Below are 21102 nucleotides of genomic sequence, written 5' to 3'. Positions count from 1 at the left end.
GACCCAGCAACTAAAATAAAGAGTTCTTGTTGAATGAGTGATTTTGACAATGAAAGGTGTCCATTGAAGAAGACAGGCCAATGGCTCTCTACAATTTGCACTGCCTTCATCACATGATCAATCAATGACTTCAGTGTATTTAATTTATTTTTTATTTTTTTAAAAGAAATCAATTCTGATTTTAAAAAAATTACGTAACGGTTAATCAAAGACGCATGCATTGATGCAGTTGAGCTAAATTCATAAAATAAACCCAAAAAAAAAAAAAGATTTATGCACAGGATACGGTAATGGAGCAGCACTTAATAAGCCAGGGGGTTGATTTAAACTGATCAAAATCAAAGAGATTTGTAAATGACAACAAAGCAAGGAAGGATAGCCCTTGGATTAAAAACGAACAGCTCCTCGAGATTGGAGTAGACCCCAGTGTAGCCAGCTACAGAATCGTATGAGCCACCAGAAACGCTGTCCTCCTCCGACGGCGCATCATCCGTCACGCGCCTTACCCTCCCAGCAATCACACGACAGACCAACATGGCCCTGCGCTCGTCCGTACAGTTCTTCAATGAATCGTGGGCCCTACCACTGCTGGCCGTGGTGCGAACCCCTTTGCACTCCTTGCCTCGGAAGCCGTGCCTGATGATGGTGCACACGCTGCAGCCGGGGACCGAGCCGCACAATGTGGACGAGCCGCGCGAGCCGAGGTTGCATGATAGAGTGGTGCAGTGGAAGCGTAGGAGCTCGTTTCCGTCGGCAGCGCACCTGGGATTCTTCCTCGTACTGTTGAGCGCACGTGTCTTGACTGCATCACGGCAGTCCTCGAACCGTTGGATTGTACGTTGGGTGTTGTGGACTTTTAATATCCGTTCGATCTTGCACATCGGGCTGTTTTGCTTGAGCCAGCTTGATTTGAAGATTATCTCCACGATGTTGCGGCTTGAGTCCTCCGGGCCCAGCTCCGAAACTGCACCCAACATCGAAACTTGTAAAATACAGTCCTTACGTCAAATATTACGCAAGTACATTAACTTCGACTTGTCGGCAGGGTCACGGGTCATCTACCAATAAGAGTCTGCCACCAAAGCCTATCAGTTTAACATTCCTACGGTTTAGCCAGGAACAGTTGTAGTATTATTGTACTAACTGGCCCATTGAAGGTAAAATCAAAAGAAGAGGTGTTACCATTGCACGATTCGGCTAAAAGTAAGTAAAGTTAGTGCGGTAAATCCAAAATTAACGGGAATTATGCCCCCCGGTCAAAGCACAAAATGATTATGATAACTGATACACCTTTTTCAAATCAAATTTTTCAAACCTTCTAGAAGACAAATTAACCGTAGTCTATGTAGTTCTTGATTGCATATTGGCAAGACTACTATAAGAAATAATAGTGATAGTAGCTATACTATTTCTATTTTATTTTATTTAGAGAAAAAAAATGACCTGCATGGCGAACTGCTTGATGGAGTTCCAAGCTTTCAATCTTTGGGAAGACCTCTCCACATTGAGAGCAAGCGCAAATGGTGGTCCGTGGAGATGGAAACCTGATCATTTTTATCTTTTTCAACTTTAATTCTAAAAAAATTTCAATCTTTCAAAATTTTAAATTAATTTTCTTAATTACTGACGTAACAATATCATATATAAAAATATTAGGTATCATAAATAATATGACAGTACCTGCTGGGGTCAATGATGGTGTGACATTCATAACACCCAGAAAGTTTCCTGAATTGCATGCCTCTGGAAGATGACGAATACGTCCGACAACCGTTGGATCTCGCCGACACGGAAGCAGACCGAGTTGATGAGCCGTTTACAGCTTTTCGACTCAGTAACCCAGTCTCTTGACCTAATGTGCTACTCTCAGGCGAGTTATCAGCTCTGTGTACAACTTTAGTGTTCCCATGGACAACGTCTTTAAAACTGCATATAGAACTGCAAGAAGATCCAAGCCTTGAGTACCCATTAACGTTCTTTGCAGCTGGGTCGTGTACTTTTGACACTTCGATCTGTTTACAGGTGAGTAAGTTCTTGATTTGGTCCCATGAGGATGGTTGTTTCTCCTTTTGCTTCTGCACCTTTTGCTGCTTCCTATTGCGTTTCGATGGTGGTAGTGCTGCTGCAGGTTGTTTTTTGGACTCGGTGGGTTCTGGCAAAAAGGTGACTAGAGCCATGAAAAGCAAAGCTAACAAATTGAGTAGAATTGTAACATAGCCAGCCCTCTCTTTCATATGAGAGAGAGAGAGAGAGAGAGAGAGATGCTTTTGAAACTTGAGAGATAGCTTAGCGTTTCTTTTTTGTAACGGAGGAGGATACAAGATTAGACTGTAATAAGGAGGCAGAAATGACGATGGTGAGGTGGGCCTCGGCGTCTCGCTTTGTTTATTATTCCATTTATTTCACTCCGCTTTTTGATTAACTTCTGTGTTTGTCTTGCACAAGCCAGGGAAGCTTTCCACAATAAATACAACTTGAATAGTTGGCTTTTACTTTTGACCTGGTCAATGGTGTATAACAAGTTCCATCATGCGGTTTATGTTCGTTCTGTTGCTTTGGTCTAGAGATGATCATGATTCATGACATATACTAGTGCATGTTACGTGTTAGGACCGATAACTATCATACAAACACATAACATGCTCATATGCTGTCTTTCTTGGTGTTATTCTCTTGTATGTTATCTTTTTCTTTTTGATAATTCTTTTTTTTTCTTCTCTGATTAATTCTATTCTCATGAAATCGCATATTTTGAGTGAAACAAATGTCAAATACTTCGGGTATATAAAGAAAACTAGTAGTGGACAATTAGGTTAATTATTTTTGTGTATGGTTATGATGTGTACATGGTTCCAGATTCCAAGAGTTAGCAAAAGATAAAGGGCATCAGCCAAAGAGACATGTAGAAGGAATTGGGGTTTCTGTTCCAAGTTGCGACTTTCAATGTCTCTCGCTGTATTTTTTTTCTCTGCACAAAATTAAAAATATCTTTACTTCCTTTTCTTCCCCACTGGTTCTCTATCAAGTTTCTGGATGACTCCAAAATGCAATTATCAAACAGTTCTGGCGATGGAAAGCACAGTCGGTGACAATTTCATTGTTTGAATTGAGGTCAGGATTCGTTTATATTGTAAGATTTATATGCTCTTATTCATCAATTATTAGAATTTTTTTAAACTCGAATAAATTATGAACTTTTTTAATATAATGTTAAAGATTTCATTGAAAACTTACAACAACTTATCAAATGAAGGCTAAGAGAAAAAATAGAACAGATACTACTGACATAACATCTACAGTAGTTAAATTAAAAAATGCCTAGGTCTGGTAATTTAGCCAATAAAAAACTATTCAATTCCTAAACTCTACCCAGCAACTTGTCTTGATGACTCGCACAAACTTGTCATAAATAATTTATTAGAATTATATGTAAACTCTTATTTATAAATAGGATTTAAAAAATAAAGAATCTATCGAGGTTAGTTAGCTAGAAGTCAGATATAGATTTGGCCAACCATTCGATTAACAAAGATATTGAAATGCCGTGCGTCTCCTTGTCGTCTCCAACTTAGGGAACCAGATCACCTTAGTTCGATCTGATCCATTAGACCATTATGGTGCCATTCATAAACAAATACCAAGCACTACCCACCAAATAAATAAATAAAATTATAGCTTCGTAAAGTACAAGCAGAAATATAATTTATTCCTGAAAACAACCTAATCCTTTATATATAATTTATTCCTGAAAATAACCTAATCCTTTATATATTACAGCTTGTATTTCTTCAAATTCGTACTGGGCAAATTAGCGAACGAATCGATCTAGATGTATTTATATGACCTTTATTTTTCTAGATAATCTGTGAATAAAAAAATCACTGCCTCACGAACATATAGATCATAAATTTGCATTTTGCATTTTTTATTTTGAAGTTAAGGCCTAGCTCTAATTGTAAAGAGTGGCCTACCTAAAACTCAGGTTTAGAGTTCGAGTTTTAACATGTGCCTGAGTTATTTTTTTTTTTTACAAAAAAAAATAAATAAATCCTTTGTTATGTGTAATTTAAGGCCATGTGCGCCAGCTACTTAGCTAAACCTAGACCTGTTGTGTACATTAGTACATATCTGAAATTTTGTCATTGTTTTTTGTATTAGAGCCCATGTGAGGGATTTTATTTGACTGCTGTTACTTGGCCACTCATGTTCGAATGATAGGATTAGTCCACCACCGTTAGTAGATAGATTTCGATCCGGTGTTAGCATATTTTCTCAGGTTCTAAAGAGATGGTGAAATGCGGCATTTTTTTTATTTTCAATGGCTAAAATTTATTTTCATTATTTTTCCCTCTTTGGTCAGCCATAAAAGACAGCGTTTTTCTCAACGTTTATCGCCCAGACACCGGTCTCAAGTCATAAGCATAACAGCCGCAAAATATCTTAGCACAGGCCAGCCACCACTCGAAGGAAAGGCTTGAAGTAATAGGTTTTAGATTACGACTTCATTAAGCTGAAAAAAAAAAAACTTTGTCTTTTTTCTTAATTAATTCACTTCTTGGTGGGTTTGTGAAAGTTTTTAGATTGTGATTTCAGTGAGCATAAAAGGGGGGGGGGGGGGGGGGAGAATTATCGCTACGAGTGTTGTTTCACAATTCAATGTTCACTGAGTTCCAGGTTCAATTTTGGTAGGATTGAGTATTTTTTTTTATATTTTATTTCTCCTTAATGGTCTATATCTTCATCTTCACATAAGTGGAAGAAAGATTATAAAGAAAGGTTTCCACAAAATTCAAAAAATATTTTTATTCTTATTATTTTCAGCGGCCGAAAAAAAACTTCTTCCTTTGATGGTGGTAGGAAAGGAATGGGGTTATCAATTTATTTTTTTGTAGTCCATAAAATTGTTATTTTGGGCGAGAAAATAAACAAGTAATTACAAAAAGGATATTTTATTAGTCAAGAGAAAATGAGGGGAATAAAAAAAATCAATTTTAACAAGTTATTGTAAATAAGAATAAATATAAATAAATAGATTCTTTAAAAGTTGAGGGAAACGTTAGCTTAGTACCGGATCTCAATCCACTAATGAACTTACTAGAATTGAGAATCACTCAATTACTTAACAACACAAATTAAGAGATATAATGAGTCTCGAATTAACACAAGTTGGAGAGATATAATAAGCCTCACACCTACGAATAAACATTACAGTAGCTCAAAAACAATTAAAGAATGCAACACTAACTGAGCTAAGGTATGAAATAAAGCTGAATCAAGAAGTTGGAAACTATTGGTCTCTTTGTAAAACCCAATCCAAAATAAACCATAAAGGTCTGGGTCCAACACAAACTGGCCCAAATATTTTTAAACCAACTCAATTGGGGTCAGTTTGAATTTGATTATTAAAACATTTTTTGTTTTGGTAAATTCAATTATATCATAATTATAATAACTATTAATTTTTTAAACTCAATTGTTATCAATTGAGTTTGCTCTTTCACCAGCAAATAAAATAGCAAAAAATATTATAATGTGGACAAGTTATAAAGATGAGTAAGTTTAAAAAAGAACATGATTCATAACAAAATCATAAAAATAACATCAATTAAGAACATGATTGATATCAAAATTGTAAAAATATCACCAATTCAAAGTCCAAGCTTCCATTGTACACTCGATCTAGACTCTGCATTAAATAAAATAAATTAACAATTGAACAATCGAATAACAGTTTTACTAATCAAAAAATTTTCTGAAGAAGAACTGGCACATAAGCTATATGTCTTAGTTGTCAATGAAACTATCAATTAATATGCGCACAAAACAATGAATTAACAATTTAACAATAGAATTCAGCTGCGTATTGTACTATAAAATTAATAAGCTGGCTCATATCAAGAAATTCAACCATTTTTTTTTAATTCCTTGTGCTTCTAGGACCCTCTTAGAGGCGCGATAATGTATAATCGTAGCCAAAAAATAGTGTAAAATCAATACAATACAATACAATATCTAAATTAGCAATAAAAAAATTAACTATAGTGGTTGATTTTAGAGGAGGACTATGGAAAAAGATATACCTCCACGCGAGCGTCCGCGGAGAGTTGAATATTTGCCTCCATGACTAGCCTAATTTTCAGGGAATTAATGCTTTTGAAAACCAGATAAAGGTGTAGAGAGACAAAATAAAATAAAATAAAAATAAAACAAAATAATAACAAGAATAATAAATAAACAAATCCCAAAATCCTTATATCTTCATAATCCGGAATTGGAATCTTTCAAAAGAAACAAATGTTCAGATTAAATCACCATGCAAACAACTCCGAGTAACAAAATGGACTAGCCAAACCCAAACCATGCCTAAATGGTTTATGCAATTTTATTATTTACCCAACCCAACCCATTTAATTTGGTTTGATTCAAGTTAAACCATGGGTTATGGGCGGTTAATGCCCACCTCTAAAAGGAGCAGTGCACTACCAATTAAGCAATGAAAAATCGATTTTTAATTTGAAATCTGTTGAGTGCAGCACATCTCAAATATCTAATCGACATTAGTTCGTAAATATGCTCTAACTAATCAATTTTTAATTTGAAATCTATTGAGTATAGCTTAAATATCTATTGATCATTAGTTCGTAAATATGTTCTAACTAATAGAAAGTTATCTCCTTAAATATCTTCTGAGCATTAATTCATAAATATGCTCTAACTAATAGAAAGCTATATGTCTGCCTAAGTTATTTGCCCTTATTTAAAAAAAAAAAAAAAAAAAAAAAAAAACTCTACATGACTCAAACTCATGCCCTCAAAAGGGCATGAGAGGTTCACCCAAACTGCATTATAGATCTTATAGGAGAGGTTCAAACATATTTATGATTGTATTGTAAAGGTTAGTCATCCAATAGCAGAGGAGCGTGCAAAATGGGCCGATCAATTTTTTTTTTTTGAGAATGGAACTATTAGCACCTGTCTAAACAAATCTTAAAACCCTTTTCTCAATCAACCTTATTAATATACTACAAGAAAAAAGTAAATAATTTTATAACATCCCATTGTTCCCAAAATAACCTAATTTGATTAAAAAAAAAACAGAAGACTATTGTTAAACCCCAAAAACCATAGCAACATCAGTGTAACTCTTGCTGATGTAATGATAGCATTCATTATTGTGTAATTACGATGTCAAATCATAGCTATCAAAGATTGAGATCTTTGATTTTAGGCTTCTCACAGTAATAGTATTCTGTTCCATCAGTAGTACTGTTGTTGTGAGAGGGCATAAATTACTTAAAACATAACTTAGACCCTCCCTTAATTTTATTAGGTAGATGAAGATTTTGTTTTGAATTGAGGTATTATAGTTTTTAAGTTATAATTATTGTAAAAAAAAAAATTTAACTACAAAATAAAAATTAATAATATATGATAAATATAAAATTTAAATAATAATTTTAATAAAATAATTAAATATATAATAAATTTTACATCATACAACTATATAAGTAAAAAATTTTATTAACATAACTTTCAAATTCAACATTTAATTTTTACCAAATATTTTAGTATTGAACCTTTTAAATTATAACTATTCAACTTTAATTCTAAACACATCTAAAATGATAGATAACTTTATATGGATAACGGTAACTATTATCCATAGAATTTAAGAATAAATGTGTGTTATCACATCACAGTTACTTTTTTCATAACTTAATCACTAGCTGTGAAACTCTTTCTAATGTGATGATGCATTGATTATTGTGTAATTACGTTGTCAAGTCATAGCCACCAAAGATTGCGATTAGTTGTTTTGTTGGGCAGATAAAATGATAGATGACAGTTCAATAGTTGCTTGGGAACAAGTGTGGTGTTATGGTATCGTAATTACTAGAGTTTGCATAATTACTAGGGTTTACAAAATAGGGTTATTTTGGGAATAAGTGGGCTGTTAAAAAATTTATATATATATTTTAAATTTTGATATTTTAATGGGTTTAATTGAGGAAAAAGGGGTTTTAAAAGTTGTTTGGGGGGACTAATAGTTCCATTTTATTTTCAAAAAGTTTGGGCCCATAAGCTTCTGTTTCTTTTTGGTGCCTGTTGCCTAGTCACTTGGGGCTATTCATAAAGATGGGCTAAGTTTTTACTAATACGCTATGCCTAATATTCCTGATTGCTGCGGGGTGTTTAGAAGAATTTCGCGGGTTATTAATTAATTAATTCTAGAATTTCAATTCTTAACTTTTTGTTCGGCATCGGACCATCATCGTTAATCTATCAACCGCGCAAAACCCTAGTTTCAGGGTTTTTAACTTACAAAAAGTCACAACCGAGAGGAAGTTCGGACCTGGCGGAATGCTTTAGCAGTTGAAAATATTTTATTTCCCTTTAATTCTAAATGTTATTTGTAATATTCTGATTCTCATCAAAGAAAACAAGAATTCAATAATGTCACAAAATAATGTTCAATTGGATCCAATCCGAAACGCCCAACTCACTTGGGAAGGCTGCAGTGTATTGCTGGATATAAATGACGGCGACCGTCTCGTTTTCGCTCGCCTCACTTCCGGCTCGTAAACATTATCTCCCTGTTTGAGTCATTGCTTTGTATAATGCATCTCTATAGTTTGATTAATTAATTGATTTGTGATTTTGCAGGACGCTGAAAATTGGGAATAAGAATTGCTCTCTGCAGCCGTTAATTGGTTGCCCTTTCGGTTCTCTCTTTCAAGTTGATAATGGAAAGGAAGGTCCTAATTTATCTCGGGTTATTCCCTCCACAGAAGGTTTGGTCATCAAAAAATATAGTATTTCAGTAATTATTTTCACTGTTGTTGTTACTATTTTTATTATGTGGATTTTTTGTTTCTTTCAGATGATGTGCAAGAAAAAGAAGATGCTCAAATAAGTGGTGAATTTCGGGACAATCGAGCTATTGTTGATGATAATAAAGCTCAGAGCTTAAGTGGTGAAGATATTGATGAAATGCGACGGTGAATGCATGATGTGATTTTGATTTCGAGCTTTAAAAGCCTTTTTTTTTTTTGGGGTGATGATTTAGCTTTTGATCAGATGTTGGTAAACTTTTCATGCAGACAGGGTGCAACAGGTGAGGAAATTGTTGAAGCACTTATTGCTAATAGTGCAACATTTGAGAAAAAGACATCATTTTCGCAGGTAAGTTTGTTTAACGTTTGGTCAATGCTAATTATGTTATTGTGTGGAGGGGGACTGATCTTTGATCCTTCTGCAGGAGAAATATAAACTTAAAAAGCAAAAGAAGTATGCTCCCAAAGTCCTTCTAAGGCGTCCTTTTGCACGAAGGTAACCCTGCCACTCCTAACTTTATTTTCTCACATACATATGGGTTTTATTTACTTGAATTACCTGAATAATGTCGTTTCAATTTCCTCTGTTTTGTAACTTTTTTTTCGTTTTTTTCCCCCAGCATATGTGAGGCATATTTCAAGAAAAATCCAGCTAGAATTGGGTAATCTTTTCTCACTTATGCATTTGTTAATCTTTGTGAAAGGCCAAATTTAGGTTTATATTCTTTTGTCAAACCATTATGGTGAGATTCTTTGAGAATACAATAATGATACAGACACTTTGTCCAAACAAAGTGTGTGTGAAGTGATGTTGCATGAGAAATTAGTTGGATAAAAGCATCATAAGGCTCATCTAATTATTTTAATTAACTGCTATCACTTTTTAATCAATCCATTCAAGCCACATCACTTTGTACACACTTGTCTGTGCAAAGTGTTTGTGGCTGTATGTGTTTGAACTTAGAGCAAAAGACATTACGGGACTCAATATACAGCTAAGGGAACAGTGAAGTTTAGCGGCTGCAAACAAGATATCATATACTTGTTTGTTTTGGGGTCATTTTTCATTGAGTTCTTGAATCTTGTATTTGGACCAAGCACGTTGCTTGATATTAGTTCAGGCATATGTTAGTGAAAAGTTTTTCCATTTCGATGGACCAGTCTTGCCTTCATGGTTTGGAAAAGTTGGTTGGTTTCTTTCATATTTATCCAATAATTAGTACTGTGAATATATGCGTGGAATTTATTTTTTCCTTGTTTGCCTGGTATGTAGATTCTTGCGTGTAGATATGTTATCTCTTCTGCTTTCAATGGGTAATGTTGCTGCCAATTCCGATGTCCTTGTGGTGGATATGGCTGGTGGCCTTCTTACTGGTGCTGTGGCAGAACGCTTAGGAGGTTTGGAAGATTATTATTTCCTTGGGTCGTTTGTGTCATCTAACATTATTTTGATCATATATTTGTAAATTGAAAGAACAATTTTGCAAATTGTCTTCAACAGAAGGGAGATTCTGGCATTCTGCTTTTGTGGTCATTCATGCTAATGAGATCAATTTTTTTATGGACTTTGGTTTCTGAAGAATATTCTTGATGAACAGGTACAGGTTATGTGTGCAATACATGTATTGGAGATTCACTGTATCCTATGGATATAGTGAGGATTTTTAACTTCAGCAATGAAATATGCAAGAGGTACATCTCTCTTTTAGCTTTGTCATATTCAGAAGTGCCTCTACTTGAGATGTTATCTTTTTAGTTCCTTTACGGACTCGGAGAAAGCAGTTAGTAATATGCTGAAACATGTTTCAAAGCATAACTAGGTCTAAAAGTTGGTGCAGATGATTATATTCTTAAAAGTTGCATTTTGTTATTAGATTTTAGGTTAAATGCTTGTATTTATTTAGCTTGTGGAATCTAAACTGGTTCATTGGTGCACTGTAAAAGAAGTTGTTTCTCTGGAGGATGGGTGTTACTTGGATAGATCTTATAATTCTATTTCCGTTCTTTAATTTATACATCATTGTGTTTAGCTGTAAACCAACTTTCCTGGAATCTATCCGATTGTCTTTATCCATTTTGTGGCCATTCTAGACTTAGCACTCCCATCGCTTCTCTTCTTCCCCACTCTCCCTTTATCTACTACAGCCCTTTTTTAAGTGGTACTTGAATGTGTTCTTGGTACAGGATTGTGCGGGCTTCTGTGAATGATGTGACCAGTCAAAGTGAAACTTCTGAGCAAAGTGACCAACTTGAAAGTGCCTGCAACATGGAAATACAGTCAAATGTGAGTGGCCCTTCTTACTGTTTGCTGTAGTTATCTTTTGCAGTTATCTAATTCTGTTAGCTTCGAATTGTGCAGGAACAAAAGTCTTCATCAGTCAGCATGGAAGATATATCTCTTTCATCTGAAAATGGGGTTTCAGATCTTATTTTGGAGGCCAATCATTCTCCAGTAAATAAGATTTCTAAGTCCCATAAGGTGGGGGAGAAGGCATCGCAAGAAACCCTCAAGTTGTGGAAAGAAAATGGTTTCTCTAGGTAGCTAATGTTGATGAATAATTGATTTCTTAATCTAACTGTATGTAACACTTCTCTAACCTTCGAACTCGTTTTGCAGCATGATAGTTGTTGCGCCGGAGCTTGACCCTTGGAGCTTAGTTAAAGATCTCCTGCCACTTTTATCATATTCAGCTCCATTTGCAATTTATCACCAGTATTTGCAGGTTGTTGTTTCAAATGTGACTTTGATTATTAGATAGATCCTTATTAAGAAGAGAAAAGATCAATATAGTAACACTGGTGCATGCACAATAATTTTGGTTGAATGGATTTATTAAATCTTTCTATCCATGTTCATTATCGTTCTCACCATTTCCCTGTGCCAATCTAAATATCCAAGATTTTGGGCTTGTGGATATAGACTGTCACCTTGCTTCATACTAGGCTGCAATTGAATGATTTTCCTGTTTCTGCATGGTTGAAACCTTAACTCAAGAGGATCAACTCAGACTTCAATTTTTGCTTTTCTTTTTCGTCTGTTCAATTGCAGCCTCTAGCGACATGCATGCATAGTTTACAGGTTTGGAAAATGGCAATTGGGTTGCAAATTTCAGAGCCTTGGCTACGTGAATATCAGGTTCATTTTTCTTTGTTTTTGATTCTTCTTCGTTCATCTTGTGTATGGAATTTGTCTTGATCTAAATTTATGAATTACCATCTTTCTTGAGAAGTGAAAATTGAAAGACCGTATTTCGTTACAGGAGAGTGACATTGGTTTGATTACCTTGTTTTTTGATGATTATTCAGGTTCTTCCATCAAGAACTCACCCTTGCATGCAGATGAGTGGATGTGGTGGCTACATTTTGAGCGGGACTAGAACAGCCACTAATGCCAGTTCCAAGCAGTAATTATGCTCACATACTTTGTTTGTGTTGATTGTTTGTTCTTTGTTGGCGAGCAAAATGCTTGCCTACCAAGTGTACACTAGTGTTTTTACTTTGTTGGCGAGCAGAATTCGTGCCTGTCAAATGTACACTAGTATTTATTTCGGGTAAAAATGTACACTAACGTTTGAGCGATTTATTCATCTTCTGTTCGGATTGTGTGCACAAATCTATGCCTCCACTTTTCTACTAACGTGCAACTGCTTTAGATTGATTTTTGTGATTATTTGCGGCGTTGCAATTTGGTTGGCGCCCTATGTTTGAAAGATCTTTATTTACGCAGTCACGGTTATTAATTTTTTGGACCTGAGTCCTCTTCTCAATTTGTAAACCGTACATTTTAAAAGAGACGGGCTCTTAACACCCCTCTAGTATCTTTTAAACTCCCTTTTCTTCAGTTATACTCCATTTAATTTAAGAAGTACACTTCTTTTCTAAATTATGATCTTGCAGGTCGTTTCTAATTTATAACAGTTTTCTCACTTTTGATATTTTTTTATACCCTTCTTACCTCACTTTCTACATAAATAATTTTATTAGTAATAACTTCTTTTGAAGTTTTGTTATCTCTATTCTTCTCTTTAAACTTTTTTCATCTACAAAATTCAAAAGCAACAGCTTCCCAGTACTGTTAATAATTAATCTGAAAAAAGAACAAAAAAAGATAATTTTAAATTTGTATAAACCAATTGGGTAGATGACAGTGATAAAATGAAAAAAATAAAGAAAATGAATTAACCTTGCATTTAAAGTATTTGATATTGAAAATGAAAATGAATTAACCAAAAGACCTGAAAAAGGGGGTGGGGCCGTGGGGGGCACTGCGAGCGCTGAGACAAAATAATTGGGATTCGTCCTGTGCGTGCTCCAATTATATAATTAGATTTACGCTCCACAATAATACTATTGGTTTGCCTACTCTCATCAGATTTTTAATGATATTGTAACATATCAGTATTTGATAATATATAATTTCAGATCATATTTGAGAAAAAAAATCTATATTCTTCAAAAGTTGGAGTTAATGTGTCTCATTTTTTTTTAATTTTAATTTGTTTCATATTATATGAGTGAAGTGAATTCACTATGTATACTAAAGCAGACTAGAGCTATCCTTTATTAACAACTAGAAAAAAGAACCGCGCTTCACGTGGCTTTAAAAAAAGAATTTAGTATTATCTTTTTTTTCTTACTTTACACTTGATGAAACTGATAAAAAATATGAATTGATTTTTTTAAAGATGAGGCAGCCTTTATAAAAAATTAAAAAAAAAACTATTAACCAGCAATACAAATAAAAAAGTAACACAAGATAAAGAATAAAATGAGAGAATATATTATAAAGTGATTTTTTTCATTCCAATTGTGTGTGTACAAAACAAAAAAAATGAGCTCACCTTTTATAGTTACATAATCACTCCATAAAATTAATGAAAAATTATAGATCATAATTCTTTGTGAGATAATGAGAGTTATAGGGAAACTAAAGGTTGCTAATGAGAGATAGTGGAGAGACTAAGAGATATATGTTATGAACATCTATATTTATTTTAATAAATTCATAACACTCACCCTTTGATGTTCATTACAAAGAATATGCCTCATTAAAATCTTTACATAATTGTTATTGTGTAATAACAATCAAATTAAATCTAAAAGAAAATTTCTCTATTTATTAGATAATAGAGAATATACAAAGATGAGAAATGATGATGCCACATCACCTCCTTAAGTCCCAACTTTATATACATATATAGATAGATAGATTTGATCTGACTAATTAATCAAGTGCCTTTTTTTTAATAAAAATTAGAAGAATTCAAATTTTTAAAAAGAAATTTTTATCCATATTAATATTCAATTACTTTCTTATAATGTTTTAATTTGAAAATAATTAGAAACTCCGTCTAAAAGATACTTAAGTTTGGGCCACTGTGATGCGGCTCAAGCCCAGGTAAAAGATCATACATGTAAGTGGGAGGGAGAGAAAATGAAAATTGGAAAGAAAAAGGAGGTACGTTCACATTGCATAGCAAGTGAAATAGTGGTGGCAGCCAAAAGGCGGGCCGGGAGCATTCGAACTCGCCGCTTCGCCTGCGTGCGCGGTTTTATTGATCCACTCGAACTCTCTTTCCGTTGTGCTTCCTTTCCGATCTTTATTTCCTCTCTTTTGTTGGTGTAGACTCTTCCTATTTGCCGCCTCTACTCTCTCTCACAGTCCCACCCAACCTCTCTCTATTCATCTTTTCCCTCCAACGGCTGTTTCAGATTCTGTGAGTAGTGTGATGACTAGCTCCAGCAAAGATCCGACCCGACCGTACAACCACCCGCCTCAAATTCAATTTCAGTTGCTTCCAAACCACAACAACATGAAATCATCTCCATCAACTACTTCTCTTGGCGCTAATAGAAACTACCATTCCTTACTTGGCAAGATTCCTCTTTCTTCTAATCAAAATAATACTCTTAACGTTAACAGCAATTCTACTGATATTGATATTTGTAACAAAATAGAAGACACGCATTCCGCTTTTTCTAGGCTTGAGGTAAGTTTTAGTTTAGTTTTTTCAATTTCTTTTTTTTTTTTTTGTGCTTTCGGTATTTCCGTTTCATTGCATGTCAAATTTGTATCTTGAATTCATAATTATTTGTTACCTTATTATGTTTATTCAGGCTTAATTGTTGTGCACTCAATTGCATTGACACATTTTCTGGTTATTTGATATCTCTTATAGGTCTTCTTGAATTGTTTGTAGAAGTCTTATGGTTAGTCAAAATTAGGTACTTCGTCAATTCGTACTTTTGAAATATGTGTTTGTAACTGTGGTGCTTCTATTTAACTTTGAAACTGCAAATCTAAAGTGTATTTTACTTGACAGCTAATGTTTCTATTTCAAAAGAATAGTTGTGGACTAAAAGCGGCAGCACCTCATTCCTGTACATGCCATTAATGTAATTGCTTTAATGATTTTTGCAGTTGAAACAAACAAATGAATTAGCCAATCATGCGGCTCAAAATATTGCTAGACGTGATAAAGTTGTTAATGCTCCTTCGCTTGAACCAGAGTCTTGTGCAAGTGGTAAAAGTAATAGGAAGTTAAAGGGATTAAAATCTACCAAGTCTGGGACTCAAGGATCAAATGCTGGTATATCATTCCTCTCCATCAATTCGCATATCTTTGCACTTATTGATATCTTTAGCCCATCGTGATGTGACGCTGACCTTTTATATGGTCTCTGATTTTTGTTGGCAGATGCTCCTAATGGCTTGAATCTATCTAATGGTTGTCGATACGACAGTTCCTTAGGTAAGTTTTAGTTGAATTAAAGTCTGTTCGAGTTCTTTAAGAGAAAAAGAAAAGTCTATTTGAGTTATTGTTCCCTTCTATATCACTTGCTCATGAAAGCGCACACATTTCTGAATTCACTTTGCTTGTATCGTCGAATGGAGGCTTTCAACTTTGAAATTGCTATTACTGTTTTCACCTATGTATAGTAAACAATGTTTTCACACATTGCAGGCTTATTAACAAGGAAATTCATCAATTTGATCCAAGAGGCTAAAGATGGAACCCTTGATCTGAACCGTACGGCTGAAGTGTTAGAGGTATAGAAAATGGTACTCTGATGTTCCATCATAAAAGTTTTGTACTAGCAGATATCTAGTAGGGAGTATCGACATAATAAGTTATGACGTTCTAATGTCTTTATGTCTGATATGTTATATTGACTTTGTACAGGTCCAAAAGAGGAGGATATATGATATAACAAATGTTCTGGAAGGAATTAGATTGATAGAGAAAACATCAAAGAACCACATACGCTGGAAGTAATTATGTTATTGTTTATTTTCATTTATTATGAATTTTTTTTTTTTGGGATACTTCTTTGAAATTTAATTGAATTATGATCAATTGGCTTTATAAACAGGGGATCTGACAGTTTAGGGACCAGTAAGCTGGATGATCAAGTTGCTAGATTAAAGGTGTAGAATTTGAATTGGATCTCCCCCATGCACCTTGGATTTTGTATTTCTCTTCTACAGTTCTACTCATTGAATATTTTGTGAAGAATTATTTAGTCATTGCATGATAAGCATATCAGCTTTTCTATGGTTTACTCTGCAATTCCCTGTCACGTTGCTTATGCAAATATTATTGCTAGGAGTTCAATATCACATTGCTCAACATTGAAACTCCATTTATTTCCATATTCATTGCAAAGGCATGCTACTGTTGCCGAAACCTTGTTTCCTGATAAAATGTACCAGCAACTTGATCATCGACCTTCATGTCTGCAATCAATTTTGGTGTTCTATGGCCGAGTGTTTTATTAGCTGTGTAAACTAGTATGCTAACCAACAGGTGACTCAAGAGACAGATGGCATAATCTAGATCCATTTTGATCATTGTGCTAATAAAGGACTGCCATTAAACAATGCAGCACCGATTATTGTGCTAGAACATTCATTTTTATCATTGTGCTAATTAAGAAACATGCCTTTTCTGAAAATTCTGTAGATTAGTTACTACTTTATTTGCAATTGTCTTGAGATTTACTTTATAGCTGATAGACTAATGAGTATGTGGTATCAAACATCAAAATGAGGTTTGAAAATGATTATAAAAAGAACAAATATTAAAAGACCCTTGTGAAGTGGAACTTTAGTTTCCGGCTTGTTGGAAGAAACAATTTACCATTATTTGATATGTCTCTCTAACTGCCTACTGTTCTTTTGTTCCATCTCAGGCTGAGATTGAAAGTTTACATGCCGAAGAATGCAGGATTGATGATTCCATAAGGTTGAATAACTATGATTCTGCCCATGTGTTTTCCTATCATTGAACTCCCTCACATATTAAACTGTCATCTTGTTGTTTCTTCAGGGAAAAACAGGAGCTTATCAGGACCTTAGAAGAAAATGAGAATCACCAAAAGTATGCTCTATTTTCCAGAATGGTTTGGATCATAGTCAAAATAAGATTTAGTTCTACATGCCAGATCTTCTTCTCTCTATCTTCCTTTATTTACCAACTTGTTCCATTAGGTACATGTTTTTGACGGAGGAAGATATTGCTAGCCTTCCTTGCTTCCAGGTCATTGCTGTAAACTTGAGGATTTACTTGAAATCCATATTTAGTTATCTCTTGAACTAACTTTGCTCAGGCTACTTTTATCACAGAATCAAACTCTGATTGCAATAAAAGCTCCTCAAGCCAGTTATATTGAAGTTCCTGATCCTGATGAGGTGTGCTCTGTTTAGTGTAATTTACGGGTTTTGTGAATTTTCAACTGTATTAACATCTGGCTGCTTTGGCCTTTAATAAGAACAGGATATTAGTTTCCTCAAAAGGCAATATAAAATGATCATCAGAAGCACCACAGGACCAATAGATGTGTACCTTCTGAGGTATCCTTGCTTTTCTTGCACACTTTTAGCATCATCTGCATGGTCCTTTCTCTATCTCTCTGTGTCTCTGCCCAGAGTAAGTCTGTAATGAGCTACCTGTACATGGGTATTAATTTGTCCTAGGTCCAAGTCATTATTTATGTTTTTTTTATTTTATTTTAATTCTCCCGTCACATGCTTTTGCCGTCTTTCGCCTTCTTAATAGTTATGAAAATGATGTTCACAGTAAATACCAAAGTGAAGGGAAGGACATAACTCTCCAGCAGGCTAATTCAGCGAATCCATCAACTTGGAATTATGAACCATGCGGAGTGCCAAATTTCCGACTGTCCTTAGAACATGAGGATAATCAGAAACGTTCTAGTGACACATTCAGCTTGATGAGCTCAGAAGCAGCATCTGGGATTCAGAAGATAGTTCCATCAGATTGTGATGTAAGTCTGTCTCAAAACTTGAAAACCGGCTCTCTATGTTTATTATATTTATTTTCTGTGAGGTCTTCACAATATAGGAAACTTAACCAACTTATCTGTGTCTGAAACATTGCAGATCGATGATGATTATTGGTTCGGATCAGATCCTGAAGTCAGCATTACAGATTTGTGGAATAATTAAAAAGTTTTAACTCTTTGTTTTGATTCACCAAGTGATGATTTCAAGAATATTTAGATCCGGTCATGTGCTTGGGACAGGTTGAAGGTTTATTTTTCTTATATCTTACCATCAGAGAAGTGTATATATCTACCGCATAATTCTCGGCAACTTACAGCAAACGACCTCACCTTGAAGATGATTTCACTTAGTGTGGTGCTACGACGTTAGCTTAATGACAATCGTCATCAAGGGGCAATCGTAATGTGAATAAGAAAGAACCAAGCAGTGGCTAGTTGAAAATCAGAAGATCGGAATGAAATTTTCCCATCACAGTTGAACTGTAAATTTTGCAGCTCCCCTCTTATTTTTTTTAATTTTTTTTTAACAACTAAACTAATGTCAAATATTGGAAAGCTTAGAGAAAAATTGTCTGTTGAAAATAAAGGCAGAGCCTCTGCTGCCGCTGTCTAGCTTAGCCCAGGCCCTCCCATTGGTTTATTTAGCTTATAAACTTATATATAAATAAAAATAATAATGTTTTTCATTCTTTTGTGTTTTAAACTGTTTTTATTTTTTGTTAGAAGTAGTAAATATTTTCTTATTCCATTGCCTTTTTAATTTTATTAATCAAGTCTTAAGATACTTGAAAACATTTAACACAAGATATTTGTTGTACGTCGCATTTGTCTTTACAACCCCTCTTGCAAATATTATAGGGACACTCGTTATCTTACATAATAATGTAAAATACATAACTGTCTCATAATCATTTGATGAAAATCTAACGGTCGTAAAAGTAAAAGGTAGTAAATTCTTATTTTTTTACAATCGTCAGATTTTCATCAAATGATTATGAGATAATTATGTATCTTATATTATTATACAAGATAATAAGAGCTTATTATAGGAGTCTTATTTGACAGGGCTTCAATGTTTTCTGAAGTTGGGTACATACAATAGTACAATACAAGTAATAGCTGTTGTAATTCTTTAAAAAAAAAAAAAAGGTACAGGAACGAAGAGACCCGCCCAAACTGATTTAAACAGAATATAAGTGTTGCGTGTCAGCAAACCCAAACCCTTGATTGCTTTTTTATTTAGAACTCTCAAAGTTTAAAACCCAATCTAACCGAAGACGACACACAAAATCTACAAGTTAAAGCCTTGCCTCAGAAATTAAGAAATCAAAGTCAAAATATTTAGCTATCTCTTTTGCTCTCGTACCGTTCGCTGTGGTTTCTTAGTCGGCATCGTCTTCCCGTTCCCCTTATGTGCAAAAACAAGCATTTTTTTTAATGCTTTAATTTGAGTTTAAACTTTTAAAGTAGGGATTCTTTTCCCCATTTGAAGATGAAGCACGGATTTTATTTATTTATTTGTTTGTTTTTATCTTTTTTGCCGATACAAATAGAACAATTTCGAATCTAAGCTCAAAACTTCAGCTTTCTCTTTGCGCTTCACAACTTTTTTCGTTGTCGTTTCGCCGGTCTCATCATCGTCTTTGCTTGCTTGTTTTCTAATAAAACTAAGTATGATTTTTTTTTTTCCTTATGTTTCAATTTGAATTTAAAATTTATAAAGTATAGAATCTTTCTGGGGAAAGTGAAAGTAAAAGTACAGAGATGTATTTCTTTTATGGAGGTTGCTATGTTACGTGTGTGTTACAGAATCTGGCTAAGTTGGATCTGTATGTTACAGAATCTGTAACTTAGCCAGCTCCTTCTTTTATATATATATATATGCGCGCGCGGGGGATACGTGTGTGTGCGCGCATATGTGCGGGTGTGTACACACGTGTGCGGTCGCGCGCGCGTATGTCTCTGTATGTGTGTGTGGGGGTGCGCGTGTGCAGACACGTGCATGTGCACAATCAAGATACAATAGGTAATCAAAAGAAGATGTAAAGAGGCTGCCAGTATAAAAATTTCCAACTGGAGGATTTGGAGGGTTACCGTGGACTGAGTTCCGGGCAGATTTTTAGTCTGTATGTCACATAATGATTATCCTTTTCTACTAATAAAATGGTATGGAGAAGAGTAATGGAAAATTTACGAAAATAACCATAAAACTTTTGCTATTTTCACAATTAACCCTCTCAACTTTTTTCTATCAACATTAGCCAAACACACGTTTTTCTCCCCAAATTACCCTTTTTTACAAACCAAAAGCAACTTTCTTCCTCCCCTTTCGTCAAACCAAAGGCAGCTTTTCACTCTTGAATCATCAACCAACGACGACGACAAAAGGCAACGATAAAAATGAAATCCGATCATAATCTATCCGGATCCAACACTAATCGGCATCACATAGTGGTATGAGTTATTTTTTGAACTTGCTCGAGAGTTTCAGTGAACTGCCAGTCGTGGGTGAATCTGGCGACAGGCTGTCTGTCGCACGAAGCTTCACGCAACAGGGAACTTATCGCACCAAACCTTAGTGCGATAGACAGCATGTCGCACCAAACCTTAGTGCGATAGACAGCCTGTCGCACTAAGTTTTGGTGCGACAGGCAGCCTGTCGCCAAATTCACTCACGACTTGCAGTTCACTGAAACTCTTGAGCAAGTTCAGAAAATAACTCATACCACTATGTATTAATGAAAATAAATAAAATAGCTAACTTAGGTTTTGTTAAATACTATAGATGGTAGATCGGACGTCGATGAGGGATGAAGCCACCGCCGACGAGGGCTGATGTTACCGCTGATGATGGGAGTTTGTTCGGTTTGGGAGAGATGGGTGAAAGAGAGTGTTGGGGGAGAGATGAGAGAGAGGGGTATTTTGGTCTCAAAGGTTCTTTTATGGCTAATGTTGATAGAAA

General features: G+C 34.8%; 3 protein-coding genes and 1 non-coding gene across 4 annotated transcripts; 2 read left to right on the top strand and 2 right to left on the bottom strand.

Annotated features, from left to right (window-relative positions):
* Positions 1 to 283: 283 nt before the first annotated feature.
* LOC102626182 (uncharacterized) lies at positions 284 to 2389 on the bottom strand. The gene is made up of 3 exons (XM_006473585.4): positions 1681 to 2389; positions 1444 to 1544; positions 284 to 964 (listed from the first exon to the last, which is right to left on the bottom strand). Exons 1-3 carry the CDS (start codon positions 2232 to 2234, stop codon positions 339 to 341), a joined length of 1281 nt encoding a protein of 426 aa, XP_006473648.2. The 5' UTR covers positions 2235 to 2389; the 3' UTR covers positions 284 to 338.
* Positions 2390 to 5885: 3496 nt separating this feature from the next.
* LOC127902918 (small nucleolar RNA U36a) lies at positions 5886 to 5975 on the bottom strand. The gene has a single exon (XR_008055555.1). It is a non-coding gene; the product is annotated as a small nucleolar RNA U36a (small nucleolar RNA).
* A 2291-nt stretch (positions 5976 to 8266) lies between these two features.
* LOC102625894 (uncharacterized) lies at positions 8267 to 12447 on the top strand. The gene is made up of 13 exons (XM_006473584.4): positions 8267 to 8579; positions 8665 to 8792; positions 8882 to 8999; positions 9102 to 9183; positions 9260 to 9330; positions 9455 to 9496; positions 10108 to 10232; positions 10433 to 10526; positions 11019 to 11118; positions 11194 to 11372; positions 11452 to 11557; positions 11884 to 11970; positions 12141 to 12447. The coding sequence occupies exons 1-13, from the start codon at positions 8455 to 8457 to the stop codon at positions 12240 to 12242; spliced, it is 1359 nt and encodes a 452-aa protein (XP_006473647.2). The 5' UTR covers positions 8267 to 8454; the 3' UTR covers positions 12243 to 12447.
* Positions 12448 to 14238: 1791 nt separating this feature from the next.
* Positions 14239 to 18826, top strand: LOC102625601 (transcription factor E2FC). The gene is made up of 13 exons (XM_006473583.4): positions 14239 to 14824; positions 15256 to 15424; positions 15533 to 15586; positions 15800 to 15885; positions 16019 to 16107; positions 16209 to 16263; positions 17028 to 17080; positions 17165 to 17215; positions 17326 to 17374; positions 17461 to 17526; positions 17612 to 17688; positions 17915 to 18122; positions 18238 to 18826. The coding sequence occupies exons 1-13, from the start codon at positions 14564 to 14566 to the stop codon at positions 18301 to 18303; spliced, it is 1284 nt and encodes a 427-aa protein (XP_006473646.2). The 5' UTR covers positions 14239 to 14563; the 3' UTR covers positions 18304 to 18826.
* The last annotated feature ends 2276 nt before the right edge of the window (positions 18827 to 21102 follow it).

The sequence above is a fragment of the Citrus sinensis genome, chromosome 5, assembly GCF_022201045.2.
Source record: "Citrus sinensis cultivar Valencia sweet orange chromosome 5, DVS_A1.0, whole genome shotgun sequence".
Classification (NCBI taxonomy): domain Eukaryota; kingdom Viridiplantae; phylum Streptophyta; class Magnoliopsida; order Sapindales; family Rutaceae; genus Citrus; species Citrus sinensis.
The sequence above is the reverse complement of the archived record's forward strand: the minus strand, read 5'-3'. Positions and strand labels throughout refer to the sequence as shown.

What these genes read in the sequence shown, in the direction of transcription:
- LOC102626182 (XM_006473585.4), bottom strand. Translation starts at nt 2,234, where the DNA reads ATGAAAGAGAGGGCTGGCTATGTTACAATTCTACTCAATTTGTTAGCT. An exon ending in ACCATCATTGACCCCAGCAG is followed by an intron (nt 1,545 to 1,680) that starts GTACTGTCATAT and finishes AAAAATGATCAG; the next exon opens with GTTTCCATCTCCACGGACCA. An exon ending in TCAAGCAGTTCGCCATGCAG is followed by an intron (nt 965 to 1,443) that starts GTCATTTTTTTT and finishes TGTTGGGTGCAG; the next exon opens with TTTCGGAGCTGGGCCCGGAG.
- LOC102625894 (XM_006473584.4), top strand. Translation starts at nt 8,455, where the DNA reads ATGTCACAAAATAATGTTCAATTGGATCCAATCCGAAACGCCCAACTC. An exon ending in ACATGGAAATACAGTCAAAT is followed by an intron (nt 11,119 to 11,193) that starts GTGAGTGGCCCT and finishes CGAATTGTGCAG; the next exon opens with GAACAAAAGTCTTCATCAGT. An exon ending in CTTGGCTACGTGAATATCAG is followed by an intron (nt 11,971 to 12,140) that starts GTTCATTTTTCT and finishes ATGATTATTCAG; the next exon opens with GTTCTTCCATCAAGAACTCA.
- LOC102625601 (XM_006473583.4), top strand. Translation starts at nt 14,564, where the DNA reads ATGACTAGCTCCAGCAAAGATCCGACCCGACCGTACAACCACCCGCCT. An exon ending in GTACGGCTGAAGTGTTAGAG is followed by an intron (nt 15,886 to 16,018) that starts GTATAGAAAATG and finishes GACTTTGTACAG; the next exon opens with GTCCAAAAGAGGAGGATATA. An exon ending in AAGAACCACATACGCTGGAA is followed by an intron (nt 16,108 to 16,208) that starts GTAATTATGTTA and finishes CTTTATAAACAG; the next exon opens with GGGATCTGACAGTTTAGGGA.